This window comes from Xenopus laevis, chromosome 4L (genome assembly GCF_017654675.1).
Source record: "Xenopus laevis strain J_2021 chromosome 4L, Xenopus_laevis_v10.1, whole genome shotgun sequence".
Lineage (NCBI taxonomy): Eukaryota > Metazoa > Chordata > Amphibia > Anura > Pipidae > Xenopus > Xenopus laevis.
This window is the reverse complement of record NC_054377.1, coordinates 126104831-126121577: the sequence shown is the minus strand read 5'-3', so window position 1 is coordinate 126121577 and position 16747 is coordinate 126104831. Positions and strand designations below refer to the sequence as shown.

Genomic DNA, 16747 nt, shown 5'->3' with positions numbered 1-16747 from the left:
TACCCGTTTGTTGTGTCACTTATTTGATCTATTTAATGCCTGTAATGTGAGTAAAGTACGAGAGTGTATTAATATTTTAAGAGATCTTTTAGTCATAAAATGTTTTGTGTGAGGCAGCATGGTGATACCCCCCTAACCCAGACAACTGCCCATGGAGTTCCCCTTTAACTGCCCATTTCATATTGAATCAACTTATATTTAAATGATTTAGTCCCATTAATAAATTATCAGTGAAAGCAATGTGCTGCACCTTCTAGACCGCAGGATATCGAGGCTCTTTTCAGCAACAGTAAGGATTTTAAATAGACTGCTGACTGAGTGGATGGGGAATACTGATGGCACCATTGTGGTGTAGTTAGATAAGTAAGAGGGCACACACAGACAATTTAACACAGCACCACTTCCTAATCACCAACTTTTCTTTCACAAGATGTGCCACCATTTGTGCCTTTTTGGGCAGCAGGGACCTGTGCCTCATCCTAAAGAGGAGGGTAGCCATTCCAGCTCTGTAATGATTGTGTGTAGGTTCTGCTCTGTCCTTTACAAAATGGTTTACAAGTCATGAACTCAAACGGGGATACAGTTAATATAAACAGTGAGAATATCTACATAAGTGCTTGGAGTTTTAAAACACGGTTGTATGAACAGCTTCCAGTCTATAGTCATTCATGAATGGTCTGTAGGATTGCAGGCATGGGATCCGTTATCTGGAAACCATTATCCAGAAAGCTCCAAATTACAGAAAGGCCATCTCCTATAGGGGCAGATTTACTCGAAGGCGAAGTGGCTAATGCTAGCGTCAATTCACCAGCAGTGCTGCTTTCAGGGACTTTGCCGATCTAGTCACTAGTGAAGGAGAGACGCTAGCAGTGATTCGCACTCTATAACGCCAGGCAACTTTTCGCTCTGGCAAGTGGACATTACTCAATAAATGTGATTTTACTGAACGTTACCTCTTTCGTCAGACTTGCCTTTGCCAGCACAGATCAGACAAAGTGCATTGGAGTGCGTAGAACTTCCTTAATCTTCAGTTACTTACATCATATTCATGCGCCAAAAGTCACGAAGTTTTCCGATGACTTTTGGCACATGCGCAGTAGATCCGTACCGGTAAAATGCTCCTACTGTGCGCATGCGCCAAAAACGCCGGTCAAAGCAGGAAGAAGACCGCTTGGGAGAAGATGGCGCCTTTGAACTCCGTGGGCTGGACCTGCGCAGAGGGGTGAGTAACAAGTTAAGGGCATTTGCCCGACGGGACAGATAGCCCAGGGGGAGGAGGGGTAACACAGGGGAGGGGGGAGGGTTTTTGCGCCCAGGGAATTTCCTTCTCCTTTAAGCAATATCAGGAAGGAGGGTAAAATGCAGAAGGAATCAGTTACCCCATAGTGGGTCCAGGCCCGGACTGGCAATCTGTGAGGGGCTGCTGTAAGGTGCCATAGACAGTGACTACTAAGTGGGCTCGTGTAGGCTGTTTGAACCTCTGTGTACTAGGAATGGCAGGGCCTATTTTGAATCCCAGTCCAGTCTAGGTGGCATCCAGCCTTTTGGAACTACTAACTGTCAACATTAAGGGGTGTTCCTGAAATGCGTTAGGCATCCATTACACTGCAGCCACCTGTTTTTTAATGTTTTAATAAACAGTGTTTTTTACATTATGAGGCAGTGCACCCTTTCAATTTTTTTTTTTGGTCTTTGAATTACTGCAATCCGAAGAGCTCTGCATGGGTGTTGGCGCACTGAACCTCCTGCAGTCCATGAAGGGAGCAAAGGTGAGTCTCAGTTGTATTGTGGCCATCAACGTGGACACATAAAGTGTGCCTGAGAGGTTCAATAAATAACGACAAACACACAAATATCCTTATTAAAACAATAATCAAGTATGTTCAGCATAAACCCTCTTTATTAAACCAATGTTAAAAAAAAGTGTATACTGTGCTTTAAACTTGGCAGCTATGGATGATGTGCCCTTACCGTTCTGAGGTGGGATGATGGTCACGAAAGTCAGATCTGTATGAATGACGCCCCAGGATTTTCTGAGGGTGGGCGGCTCTGCTCATGGAGCTACACAGTTCTCTGCTATAACTATAAATGGAATTCTTGGTTTATGAATGCATGCTGAGATGTTATTTTTCTTACATGCAGCAATTTCCTTCTCCCCACTGAAAAATGCACCAGACTAGGATACTACTGTAGGGAGAACCTCCATAGTGTTTCTGATCCCTGCAATCATTGTTGCTGGGCTGTGCTCATGTCCAATACAACAAAATCCCAATTTTGCTCCATGTGCACAAGTGAGGATCACAGGGAACAGGAGAGGGGGCAAACAAATGGGCACCTCAATGATTTAGCCTTTCCTTGAGCTTTAATGGTAACATAGATGTAAGGGGCAATATCCTTTTAGTTGAGAGAAGCGCTGTGGTGTCTTGATTGGCTCCAGTCTCAAGCTTTTAGTCAGGGTACCCCTTCACTTTAAAACACTTTATACCGAGGTTACAGCAGGGTTGCCAGGTTGGCGGCTTTACAGCCAAATTGGGCTACTAATTTAAAGGGCATGTAAAGTCTAAAATAGAATAAGGCTAGAAATGCTGTATTTTGTATACTAAATATAAACATGAACTTACTGCACCACAAGCCTAATCAAACAAATAATTTATGCTTTCAAAGTTGGCTACAGGGGGTCACCATCTTGTAACTTTGTTATACATCTTTGCAAGACTAAGACTGTGCACATGCTCAGTGTGGTCTGGGCTGCTTAGGGATCATCATAAACAAAGCTGCTTGAGTTCTGCATGGCTGGGAAGTAAGGCGGGGGCTCCCCCTGCTGTTCATAAGTATGATTGTTTCCCTGCTCAGCAGTTAGGGACCGTCTGACAATTCCTATCCACAGCAGTAAATGAAGGGAGAATTTCACTGCATACAGTCAGGTTTCTTATAAAAACGGTACACGTTTTTTAATTAAAGTATATTGGAGATAGGTTTCTTTTTCATTAAAGAAAGTAAAAATGGGATTTTATTATTTTGCCTTTACATGCCCTTTAAAGCCAGGCTGGTTTTGAAAGTATAAACTAGCCAAGGTACGGATTTGGGCTACTTTTTGGGCATTTGGCTGGTTTGTACTTTGGAAACCAGTCACAGTTTTTTCTTGCCCTAATGTGCCGAGCCTGCGATGCATTGAGTAATGTCGTTTTTTTGTTTATCAATCTGCAGACTGCCAAGTTTACTTTAAGACTACACTACCCAGCATGCAATGGGACTGACTTGTGTAGAAGTTGGGAGTTACCAGATTTTGGGCTCTGTACCCCAGTCTCCCGTCCCTCTTAATCACTCACATTTTCCCATGACTTTCCTCAATTTCAGACAATTTGGGGGCAAAAATCTACTGGCCACCAAAATGTCTGACCTGTTTTATCAATTTATATTGAAATTGTATGTGTTTTAGGCCCTTATGGGGCCCCCCATATCTCCTGGGCCACTTTCTGTAGTTACGCCCCTGATGACGAGCGAATCTGTCCCATTTTGCTTCATGGAAAAATTTGTGAAAGTGAAAATTTGAAAAAGGCATGTCTTCACATATATTCATTTCTTTCCAGACTTTTTTCACTGCACATATTGTGCTATTTTTTGGGCTACTTCTGAAGTTCCTCTTGGCTAGTTTTGGGCTGGTTTTGTAGCGGATTTTGAAAATTAGCCCTGGCAACTCTGGGTTACAGCTACATGCGGTGGCAAAACCAGTCCAAAAAAGTAGCCCAAAAATATCACAATATGTGCAGTGAAAAAAAAAGTCTAATAAATAAATACATGTGAAAGTACGCCTTTTTCAAATTTTTACTGTTTGGCAAATTTTTTCATTAAGCAAAATGGGTCAGATTAGCCGGTCCCCAGGGGTGTAGGGGCCCCATGAGGCCCAAATGCATATACAATTTCAATAAATATTGGTAAAACAGGTCAACCTCTAGACATTTAGGTGGCCAGCAAATTTTTGCCCCAAAATTGTCTGAAATTCAGGAAAGTCATAGGAAAACGCAAGAAGGCTTAAGAGTGACAGGAGACTGGGGAACAGAGCCCAAAATCGGGTAACACGCCACTTCGACACAAGTCAGTCCAATTGCATGCTGGGTATTATAGTCTTACATTAAACTTGGCAGTTGCCAAATTGTTAAACAAAAACTACATTGCCCAACGTGCACTGGGAGACACAGGCTTGGCACATTAGGGCAATAAAAGAAAAATTTGGCTGGTTTCCAAAGTAAAAACCAGCCAAAGGCCCAAATCCATACCTTGGCTAGTTTGTATATTCAAAACCCGCCTTGGGCTTTAAATAAGTAGCCCAATTTTCCTGGCAACCCGGCACACACTGACCAGGGTCACCAGGTATAATTTTCAAAACCAGCCAAAGTCAGCTACACAACCAGGCCAAAACTAGCCCAGACTAGAGGCCCGTCAAAAGTAGCCCAAATTAACACATGTGCAGTGAAAAAAAGAACATTTTTCACTGATTTGCACATTTTTAACTGAAGCAAAATGGTAACGATTCTCCCCCTTCATTCGGCAAATTGTTAAACAAAAACGACATTACCCAACATGCACTGGGAGACACAGCCTTGGAACATTAGGGCAAGAAAAAAAACTTTGTCTGATTTCAAAGTAAAAACCAGCCAAAGGCCCAAAAAGAAGCGCAAGAAGATGCCAAAACCCGCCTGGGCTTTAAACCAGTAGCTCAATTTGTCTGGAAACCACCAGCCTGGCAACCCTGACACTTGTTTTTATAGTTCCACGCCCCCAAACCGATATCTAAGTATTGATTGGCTCCCGAGGAGCAGGAGCGCGTTTGTTCGCCGGTCACGTGACGCGGTCTTTTCACGCGAGGAAGTGACGTCGCTGTGGGACGGAGTGTGTGACAGACGTACCAGTGGAGCTGGGATCTGACCTAAGGAAAGATTGTGGGGCTGAGGCAAAGGATTTGCCCTGTCATGGGCGGCAGCGCCTCAAAGGCCCGAGGGCTGTGGCCTTTCTCCTCAGCGACAAACGAGGTGCAGACAGACAACGCCGAGCAGAGTGAGACCCGTATGCGGAAGGCCACCCCGTTTATCTTTACCCGGCGAGGGTGAGAGCTGCTGTTGAGGCGGGGGTCCTGGGGGAGGATGTGCTGCGGTAACAGCTGGTGGGTGGTGGGAAGCTGCTGGCAGTGGAGCAGGTGACTGGCTACAAGCTGTATAAATAAATGATCAGAGACCGCCTCGAGCAATAACACTCCGACCCTGTGATGGACATAGAAGTGAATGGGGCAGGGCTGAGCCGGTCTCTGTGCAGAGTGATTATTCTGTATAAAGACTACAGTCACTTCCGGTAAATCACGTGTGGCTTGGAGCTCTTCAGCCTGTCCTATAGGGGAGTCTGGGAAATGTAGTGCAACTAGCAGGACCATGAACTCTATGACTTCTAGTGATTAGTCCAACACAGAATGTGCCTGCAATGTCAGCCTTGCCCTAGAGCAGATGTTTTGGTTTGATCCTTTTGGGGGTTGAACATTTAGTCAGGGGCTCCCTTAAAGGACCAGTAACATCACATTTTTTTTTAAAGAAAAATCCTTAGTATACATTGAAAAAAAAGACACCAAGACAAATTAAGCTTTAAAATCGCAAAGCCTTTATTAAGAAATAACTTACCGAAACTCCTCTTCAGAAAAGGGACAGGGTGACAATCTATCGTGCGGCGCTCGATTTCTCCTCCCTGGCTGTCTCCTATAATGAAGACAGGGAGGAGAAATCAAGCGCTGCACAATGCATCGCCGTCGCCTTTTCTGAAGAGCAGTGCAAGTGGAGTATCTGTAAGTTATTTCTTAATAAAGCCTAATTTGTCTTATATATATTTTTTTAAATATTTGATGTTACTGGTCCTCCTACCAACCAAGGTTGCAGAAATTTAAAGGAGAACTAAACTCTAATAACAAATATAGGTAGAATTGCTGTATGTTATATACTTTACTTTATACTTTATATGTCTTTACTGCACCAGTCTAAAGTTACAGAATGATTTGGGCTTTCAAACTTGGGAGGGGGGGGGTATTGGATTTTGTTCAGTGACAGTCACCAGCTCTGTGTGGTCTGAGCAGCTGTTGAGAAACAAGGCATAGGGGTTGTCACTAACTGTCAAGCAGAAAGTGAGGTTCACGTGTCATAGAAGCTGATGCTACAGAGCTAATTGTTACTTTCTGATGCAATGATTTCTGTGCTGCCATGAAATGAGAATCTGAAGTAGTTACTGATCAGCCTTATATTGTGACATTTATATTATATATATATATATATATATATATATATATATATATATACATATATATATATATATATACAATTCCAACTTTTATGATGCACTAATCCCAATGTATATCAGAGTCAAGGGTGCTGATCCCAATAGCAGTGAGTAATTCCGCTTCTTAGTTATATTGGTCCAACCAGATCGCACTCCATATTTAAAACATAGCTTTTATTAGCTTGTTAAAATGTATCAAAAAATGGCATTCTTCACAACATAGTAGCAGCGTCATTTGTATCAAGACACTTATCTGTTAAAAGTCCAGCATAAACGCTATATTCATCCACACTCACGCGACGTTTCGGGACACATCCGTTCCCTTTCTCAAGCGTATGTATCGTGTAGTAGCGTGTAGGACTCCATTGCACACACTTTCTGCTTCCTCGTTAGGCGGGGCATACGTGGTAAGTAACTGTGATGATGCTTCCTCACCTGGAGGCCGGATCTGCACGTCAGTCACCACATATCTCCACCCTCCCGTTACTATGCAAAGTCCATAGTTACCAAAGAAAAGAAATATATCAGTAACAGCAAATTACATGGGCATTTTTCACTATATCTGATAATTGTAGTTGTTTGAGCAAATTATGCCAAAATGAAAAGCAAAAGTTGACAGATGAAATGGCAAAAAAGAAAAAAAAAATTTTTTTTAAAAAAATACAAAAGTACTTATAAAGAAAAAATATACACAAAATAATATTAGTTGCCCAAAATATTACTACTCACCCTAAATGGGTACTTTACAGAAATAAATGCAAGTCAAAATCACGATTTAGACCCCTTGGACTGAGAGTCCCTAGCCTGTCAATCCATTTAACTTCTGCTCTTTTTAATGCTAGAACACGATCTCCTCCTCTTTTCAGAGGTGGGACGTGTTGGATAACTCTGAATTTCAGCTCCTCTGATGTATGTCCTTGTTCTAAACAATGTCTAGAGACTGGCAATGATCTGTTGCCCACGTGTATAGTTGATCTATGCTGAGAAAACCTATCCTTCACCCTCTGGGTGGTTTCTCCAACATAGACCAACCCACATGGGCACACCAGCATATATACAACAAAATTGGTATCACACGTATTGTAACCCCTAATTTGATACTTCTGATCCCTATGTGGATGGTCAAAATCAGGACCTACCAATACAAATCGACACTGGGCACAACCCTTACATCTATACATGCCCTCTTTCTTGGGACCCCAAAACATTGCCTTATTAGGTGGTTTCCGTATGTCTGCATTCACTAATCTACTCCCTATGGTTGCTCCTCTGCGATAGGACATCATAGGGCCTTGTTGAAACTCTGGAATTGAGGGATATGCATCTTTTAATAAGTGCCAATGTTTATCTAGTATGCATTTAAATTTGGAACTGGCAGAATTATACTGGGATACATAAGCTAATCTGTTACCTGTAGTACGCCGATCTCTTGATGTACATCCAAGAATCCCTTCCATAGCAGCCTGTTGATTTTTTTGTATTAGCTGATTCGGATATCCCCTATCTGTAAGTTTCCTAGACATTATTTCTAAGTCTTGTTCCAAGACCACCGGATTATTTGTAATTCTACTCACTCTGGTAAACTGGCTGATAGGAATCGATCTCTTAACTGAGGGGGGATGGAAGCTGTCATAAGAAAGAAGTTGATTTCGATCAGTGGGTTTTGTATAGATACGAGTATCAAACCCTGTCTCGGTTCGTGTAACCAATACATCTAAGAAAGTAACTACTTGGAGATCAGCTGTCATCGTGAATTTAATGTCATTATGGGCCCCATTAATTGCCTCACGGAAGACGGCCAAGGAGTCCAGGTCACCCCGCCATAGGAGGAACACGTCATCGATGTACCTCCACCAGGCACAACAGTGCCTAGTGAAGAGTACATTTTGATAGACATGCTCCTCCTCAAACCAACTCATATATATATATATATATAGTATAAAATTGGGGGGTTGTGGAAGCACTCATAAGGCTAAATCAAAGTATATTTAAGTATAATGGAAGTGCTACTTACAATGCACTTCCCTGGGCCCCTGTTTCATAAGCAATTCAGTATAAATGCAAGTGCATGTGTTTACAAAAACAGGGGTTTTTTAGTTACAAAGTTATGATCATAAAGTTGAAAAGCCACCATACCACGTCAAGGTAAACCCCATATGGCGGTCCCTAACTTGTTTATTCTCAGGTCATAATATAAAAAGACAATTCTCTGCATAATAGCATTACCTGTATTCAGTGTTTGTGGATATAGGCTCCAGAGTGAAACCAATGTTCCAGAAACACTGAATACAGGTAATTGCTTATGAGACAGGGGCCCAGGGAAGTGCATTGTAAGTAGCACTTCCATTATACTTAAATATACTTTGATTTAGCCTTAGGAGTGCTTCCACAACCCCCCAATTTTGTATACTATATATATATATATATATATACAGGATATTGCTAGTAGTCCCTAAGCTTATTAAAGGAGAATTCAACCCTAAAGTTAAAAAAACCCCTACCCTACATAAACCGCCTTCCCTCCTCCCCCCAGCCTAAGTTTTAGGCAAATGCCCCTAACATTTACTTAACCCTCGGTGCAGTTTCAGGCATCAGAGTTCACAGGCGCCATCTTCAGCCGCTTCGGTAATCTTCGTAATGAGACCGGCTCTGCTGCAATTTTCACGAGTTTTGGCACATGCGCAGTTGTCACAAAGCACAAAATTGCTCCAACTGCGCATGTGCCGCCACGCCAGTCTCATTCCGAAGCAGCTGATTATGTTTTGAGCTTCTGTACCAGCCCAAGGCAACCACATCCCTTTAGCAGTAAAGATCTGTATCTCCAAAGATGCCCCAGTAGCTCCCCATCTTCTTTTCTGCTGATTCACTGCACATGCTCTGTGTTGCTGTCACTTACTGAGCTTAGGGACCCACTCACAATATACAGTACACATAGAATATAAATTTCACAAAATAAGGCTGATTAGTAATTAATACAGATAATTACTACATGACAGCACAGAAACCAGTGTAATTAGCATCAGAATGTAATAATCATCCCTGTAGCATCAGCTTATATTAGAGATCAACCTCATTTTCTACTTGATAATTAGTGACAACCCCTAAGTTTAGCTTCTCAACAGCTGCTCAGAGCCCACTGAGCATGTGAGTGTCGTAGACACTTTCCAAGATGGTGACCCCCCTGTGACAAGTTTGAAGTCCTGGATCATTGCTGCTATTGACAAGCTGAAACTACTCTGGTGCAATTAGTTCAGTATATAAAAGATGGCATTTTTAGCCATATTCATTTTTTTAGGGTTTAGTTCTCCTTTAAAGGAGAATTCAACCCTAAAGTTAAAAAAACCCTACCCTACATAAACCCCCCTCCCTCCTCCCCCAGCTTAAGTGTTACCTGGGCAAATGCTCCTAACATTCACTTACCCCTCAGTTCAGATTCAGGCATCGGGGTTCATGGGCGCCATCTTCAGCCGCTTCGGTAATCTTCGGAATGAGACCGGCGGTTCAGCAATTTTCGTGAGTTTCGGCTCATGCGCAGTTGACGCAAAGCAGAAAATTGCTCCAACTGCGCATGTGCCGTCACGCCGGTCACATTCTGAAGAGAAGAAGGTGGCGTCCGTGAACTCTGATGCCTGAATCTGCACCGAGGGGTTGAGAAAACAGTAGGGGCATTTGCCCGGGGTAACATTTAGGCTGGGGGGAGGAGGGTTTATGTAAGGTAGGGGTTTTTTAACTCTACGGCTGAATTCTCTTTAAGTGACAGCAGCACAGAGCATGTGCAGTGAATTAGAAGAAAAGAAGCTTGGCAGCTACTGGGGCATCTTTAGAGGTAAAGCGCATGAGCTGAGGTGAAATTGGTGCTGATGTAGGAGCCCAAAACATATTTTGGGCTCCTACATTTCTAGCTACTTCTTTGTTTTCCTTTAAATGTTGCTATATCAGCCTAAGTTTCAAGAATATATAAGCCAGCAGAAAAAAAGATTATCCACCCTGCTTTATAGTCTTGGCTTCAAGTCATATTTTAGGAGAGCCAAGTCGGCATTCTCCCTAAATCTCTGCCTAATTGGTCTTCAGGCTGAAAAACCCTGTCACTGCTTCAAGAGAATTTCATTTATTAGTGTTACTGTTCCTTTAATGCTTACATGATCTTCTAGTAGACTTCAGGTATGAAGATCCAAATTACAGAAAAAGATCCATTATCCAGAAAACCCCAGTATACAAAGTATAATATTTCTAGTTGTGGGACAAGCTCCCCTAATCACCTTGTGTCTTATTCCCTTCCCTTTAGATTGTGAGCTCTTTTGCACAGGGCCTTCCTCACTTTTTGTACCGGTATTGGTGATGTATGTAACGCCATATCTTCTATGTATGTAATCATGTGATTTAGTTGTAGAAACACATTTACTTTACAGCGCTGCACAATATGTTGACGGTCTATAAATACATTTTAACAATGATAATAATATGTCAGTTGTTGTAGTGACTTTGGCCTCAAACGTGGGCAAGGTATTCAACATGAGCTCTTCTATACTAAACTAATGGCACTAATCCAGCTTGTATTTACAAGAATCTCAGAGGTTTCCTTTTTTTTAGATTCAAGCCCCCACACGGGTCATCATTCATCCTGGAAAATACAAGTTCACAGACCGTGTCCAACTGTCCTGCCAAAGGGACAGATGATCTTGTGATGGGCCCCAGCCAAGAACAATTCAGATCAACCCTTTTTATTTTCCTCCTAGTTCCCACCGGAGAACCTGCCATTGAGAGACAACTTGTACACAGTAGACATATAACACCTCTTATATTTAGCTTTGAGAATGAGTGGCCCCCCAATGTCAGCTTCTCTGGTTGTTCCTAGGAAGCCCAGTCTGGTTACAGAAATATAAAATGATTGTTGGCAGTCACTTTGCTGTAGTTTTCAGTTTTCATTACACACAATGACACACATGCATTCACCCCAATTTTCACCTTCATTGCCTTCGGGTTGGGCTTCCTCATCCACTGCTTTGGGCTCCCTTAGTGGGTCAGCCCCATAATTTATTACCCTATTTTTAGGTAATGCCTCTATTTTGTCCTTTTCATTTTTTCTTAATTTGAGATGGAAGATTTTGCTAACAAAGCCCCACATTTTACTCTTTCTCTGTTTTACGTCTGTTCTTGCTACTTGCTGTTTGGTGCTTTAGGGAGCTAGCACATGGGCAGATTTGGGGAGATTTATTCGCCTGGTGACTAATTGCCTTTTCTACGGGGTGACAATCTCCCCGAACTGCCTTCCCCTTGCCTGCCGCTTGCTAAAATGAAAAATCGCCTGCAGCAATGCACTCGCAGCGCTTCGATTTCCGAAGTTTACCTTGTGAGGCAGCTTCGGGTGACTTTGGAATTCGAAGCACCGCAAGTGCATTGCCGCAGGCGATTTTTCATTGTAGCAGGCGGCAGGCAGGGGGAATCTCCCCGAATCTGCTCATGTGTTAGCTTCATTAAAGTAATGTTTCTGTTGTGAACTGTAGAATATAATTACTTCAGGTAATACATTAACCATCTTCTGTTGAATGGCCTTTGTTCTGCTGGTGACTTGATCGTCTCACATGTCTTCTCGTTGCTAAATACACTATACAGAATACACTCACATGGGAAGGGGTTTTTAGGCAGTAATGGATGTTACTTGGCTGTTGGGTTTATATATATATATATATATATATATATATATATATAAATATCAAAACAGGGGGGTTGTGGGAGCACTCTAAAGGCTTTAAAGTATATATAAGTATAATAAATGCTATTGCATATGTACCCAAAACAGGGGTTATTTTGTTACAAAGTTATGATCATAAAATTGATAAGCCACCATACCACATCAAGGTAAACCCCGAATGGCGGTCCCTAACTTGTTTTATATTTTATGTGCATTTTAGCATTACCTGTAATCAATGTCCGTTGAACGCTGTTTTTTCACTGAGGGCTAAATCCTCCCCAGCCAGCAATCAGGCTTTTAAAGGAGAGATATTCCCAAAACAAACGCCCAATTTTAAAAGCATAGGATCACCACTAATTCAAAGGGGGGGTATGGGGTGCTACAACCACTGAAGCTATGCCACAGCTCCTGGCGAAATATACAATATCAAAACAGGGGGGTTGTGATCACTAGTGGTGATCCTATGCTTTTAAAATTGGGCGTTTGTTTTGGGAATATCTCTCCTTTAAAAGCCTGATTGCTGGCTGGGGAGGATTTAGCCCTTAGTGAAAAAACAGCGTTCAACGGACATTGATTACAGGTAATGCTAAAATGCACATAAAATATAAAACAAGTTAGGGACCGCCATTCGGGGTTTACCTTGACGTGGTATGGTGGCTTATCAATTTTATGATCATAACTTTGTAACAAAATAACCCCTGTTTTGGGTACATATGCAATAGCATTTATTATACTTATATATACTTTAAAGCCTTTAGAGTGCTCCCACAACCCCCCTGTTTTGATATTATATATATATATATCACACATGCGAAGGCTCGGGCACACACTGCAAGTACGAGTACCTGGGTGCTGAACAGAAAAATTGTATATCCACTCAAATATGCTGACGCACACCAGGATTTTTCTTCAAGTGATTTATTTTATTTTATCGACGTTTCGATCCCCAGGGGGATCTTTATCAAGATATATATATATATTGGGAGGTAAAAGGCAAGGGCTATTTAATGTTAATTTTATAAATATATACACTGTATATATATATCTATATATATATATCTATCTATATATAGATAGATATAGATATATAAAACACACCCAAATATACCTCCCACCACAAGCTTTTATTCAGGATTCTGTATGATGTGAGTTTTACACCTTGGTTGATCTCCCTTTCCGCAGCTCTATGTATTTTGATGAGGATGGGGATCTGGCCCACGAGTTTTACGAAGAGACGGTTGTGGTGAGAAATGGACGAAAACGGGCAAAGCTGAAGCGAATTCAAAAGAACTTGAGACCTCAGGTAAACTGAAATGCCTTCTGGGCTTTGTACTTGAGGAGGAACAGTAAATAGAAAGAGAGAATGGAAAGAAAACTGTGTAGTCTATTCAACATATTGCTATTTATATCCCCCTTAGTATTTGTATGATTTGTATGATAGTGACCTGAAATCGAATATTTAAGTTCTGTAGCTTTGTTTGACTTATTAGTATTCATTAACATTGGCTATAGGGCATGTGTGCTAATACATTTCCACAATAGATCCTGCATCACATAACATTTTAGGCAAAATGAATGTAGTGGAACATATTTTGTTCATCATTTTGTTCATCTTTTCAGTATATCAGATTCTCTAGCATTACTATTTTAACCAAAATGTGAGGCAATGTTTCCTGCCCTGGATATTCCTGCATGACCATAGTTGCCTCCTCTTTCTTGGCAGCATGCACTACTCCTCTGTCAAAACTCCCCCGTGCCCTATAGCTTTATTATTTATTGTACACTCTGATGGACATCAAGGTACTAATGTGTTTGGCCTACTCATTAGGATATTTAATGCACCGGTGTGTGTGAGGTCCAACACTGCAAGTGTCAGCAGTGACTGAACTCACTAGCATGGTGTTGCATCGGGTACAGGAATGCTATGGGGTGTGGAGGATTATTTACAGAGAAGGATCACAGACTGCCTTGTCCTTAAAGGGGAAGTAAAGTCTAAAATATAACAAAGCTAGAAATGTTGTGTTTTGTATACTAAACATAAACTTACTGCACCACAAGCCTAATTAAACAAATAATTTATGCTTTCAAAGTTGGCCACAGGGGGTCACCAACTTGTAACTTAGTTAAACATCTTTGTAAGACTAGGACTGTGCACATGCTCAGTGTGGTCTGAGCTGCTTAGGGATCGTCATCAATTATCAAAAACAGCACAAGTCAAATAATATCTGCCAGAATCTGATACAGCAAGACTGATTAATAATCAGAATATACAGAATGCACTGGGTCCTGTGTTGTCATGTAATCTAATGTGGATTTTATAGTTTTTGTATTGTTCAAACGTTCTCCAACTCTGCAGAACCAGTGGCTGCAGCAAAATAATCCTCCAAATAGAATCCCAGTTTATCTGTTTCAATCTGGCTCCATGATCTTTGTCCCTGCAGCTGGAGTTGGAAACAGTAAAGGGGATGTAAAAGCAAAAATAATATACAATACAAAAAAAATAAAATCCCATTTTTACTTTCTTTAATGAAAAGAAACCTATCTCCAATATACTTTAATTAAAAAACGTGTACCGTTTTTATAAGAAACCTGACTGTATGCAGTGAAAGTCTCCCTTCATTTACTACAAATAGTCGAATTCGAGTACTTAAAGGGCCAGTGTATGATAAATCTTAAAAATTGAATTTTTTTGAAAACTCTCTGGTCGAATTTGACAGTTTTAAAAAAAAAAAATGGAATTTTCAATTGGACCCTTGATAAATCTGCCCCTTAATGTCAGGTTTTGGTATATATGCACATTTGTGCCGGTAGGTTAAAGTCCTTTCCTGTCTAATGTTCAACATACATTAATACCTTCCTATTTACTTTTCATTAGGGCATCATCAGGTTAGATCATCCATGCCTCCATGTGGACTTTCCGGTTGTAATATGTGAGGTCTGACACTGGCTGAGAACCACTGCCTGCCATGCTGTTCCCTCTTCTACCAACCTCTGTGCCCATTGCTGTGCTCCTGAGATAGGGAGCAGTAATGGGGAAACACAAGAACAGTCCCATACAGAGACTTTAGTACTATCTGTGCTGACTGAAGAAGTATGATAGAGACTGCACTTTCACACTTCGCTGCCGTGAGGCACATTGCCTTTCTTACAGGATCACTCCTGGGCTGTGCTGTAGAAGGAATTCCTGTAACCAATGGGTGAAGTCTGTGCTGTAGAAGAAATCCCTGTAACCAATGGGTGTAGTCGGTGTTTGTCACCCCTTAGGGTTTGTCACTGACTGGGAAAGGAAGGCTGGTGGTACAGGCACCTCTTATTGCTGCCAGGAAATGTGGTTCAGGTTCATAACCTCATTTCTGTCCTAAGCAGACCAGCACATTAATACTATATGCACTACAACACTTCTCACAGGTTTGCCAAAACCTTACTCCCTGTAGTACTCAGTGGGTTACTTATACCTAGCATAGATGCCTTGCTACGTATATGGTGACAGTAACAAATCAGGGATGTCCAAAGTGTGGGTCCCCATCTGTCATGCAGCCACAGACTGCAAAAGACTCTATTTGGAATGCTGACAGTTGCAGTTTAAAGGGGAACTATGAAATGAAAATGTAATATAAGCTTCCTTATACTGAAATAAGAAACTTTCTATATAGAATCAATTAAATATTCAGCATCGTTTCTGAAATAATCAAGTTTATATTCGCTATTCCTCTCTCCGCATCTGTTTCTCCTCATTCAGGAGTTGGGTGTCAGATGAATGATCAAATATATCTTAAAGGGGGCTCCTTTTGCATAGAAGCTCACTCTGTTAAAATCACCAGACATCATGTCTCTCTACGTGCAGAATTTGTGCAAAAGGCAGTTATTTTGTTATATTTTTGTTTGTACTGGAATCAGTTATTTGAGTGAGCTCTAATTCATCTGCTAGGAAAGGAAGCCCCCCCCGCCATAAGATATATTGGATCATTCGTCTGACACCCAACTGCTGCATGAAGACAGAATGAAGAGAAACAGATGCTGAAAGAGGAATAGTGAAGATAAACTTGATTATTTCAGAACCAATGCAGAATTTTAAATTGTATTTAGAAAGTTTCTAATTTCAGTATTCTGAAGCTTATATTACATGTTTGTGATAGTTCTCCTTTAACAACAGCTGGTGATGCACTGGTTTTACTTCCCTGTCTCTTTATTTTCCTTGCTTCAACCTAAATATTTCATAGCTGCCTAGTTCCACAGATGCTGTCTTCTGCATCAGTCTGCTCGTACTTGAGTGCATCAAGCACCAAGTGATAAAATGTGATGTATAGTAGGATTCTATTAATGCACAACTAGCAGCTCTCTGCACTGGGAAGGATCATTCATTGTTGTCTCTACAAGCAATGCAATGGATTTCTGGCAGTTGGCTCTGCCATGGGAGATTGCGCTAGGATTATCAAGCAAATAATTATGTATGTATAATTTTCCCTATATATATATATGTTAATTTATTACCTTTTTATTTGTGTCCTATATGCCTCATGTATTTTCTTTGCCTTGGCCTCACTGCTGTGCCTCTTTCAGCTTGTGTCAGCAGGAAGCACCAGGTGCATGGAATACATATCCCCAATAAAATCCATCTTTGTAATACTAAGGATTTTCTCTGTGTTGAGAATACAATGCAGACGGGAAGCTTATGTATTAAGTTCAGGTCTTTTCTCTAGTGATTGCAAGTAATTGTACACTGCCAGCAATTAAAGGAGAATT

General features: G+C 41.2%; 1 protein-coding gene across 2 annotated transcripts; it reads left to right on the top strand.

Annotated features, from left to right (window-relative positions):
• Positions 1–4823: 4823 nt before the first annotated feature.
• On the top strand, positions 4824–16630 carry tusc2.L (tumor suppressor 2, mitochondrial calcium regulator L homeolog). 2 transcript variants are annotated; one of them, NM_001114836.1, is given in 3 exon segments: positions 4824–5104; positions 13187–13307; positions 14880–16630. In NM_001114836.1, coding segments are annotated over 3 exon segments (321 nt in total). In that variant the 5' UTR covers positions 4824–4970; the 3' UTR covers positions 14946–16630.
• The last annotated feature ends 117 nt before the right edge of the window (positions 16631–16747 follow it).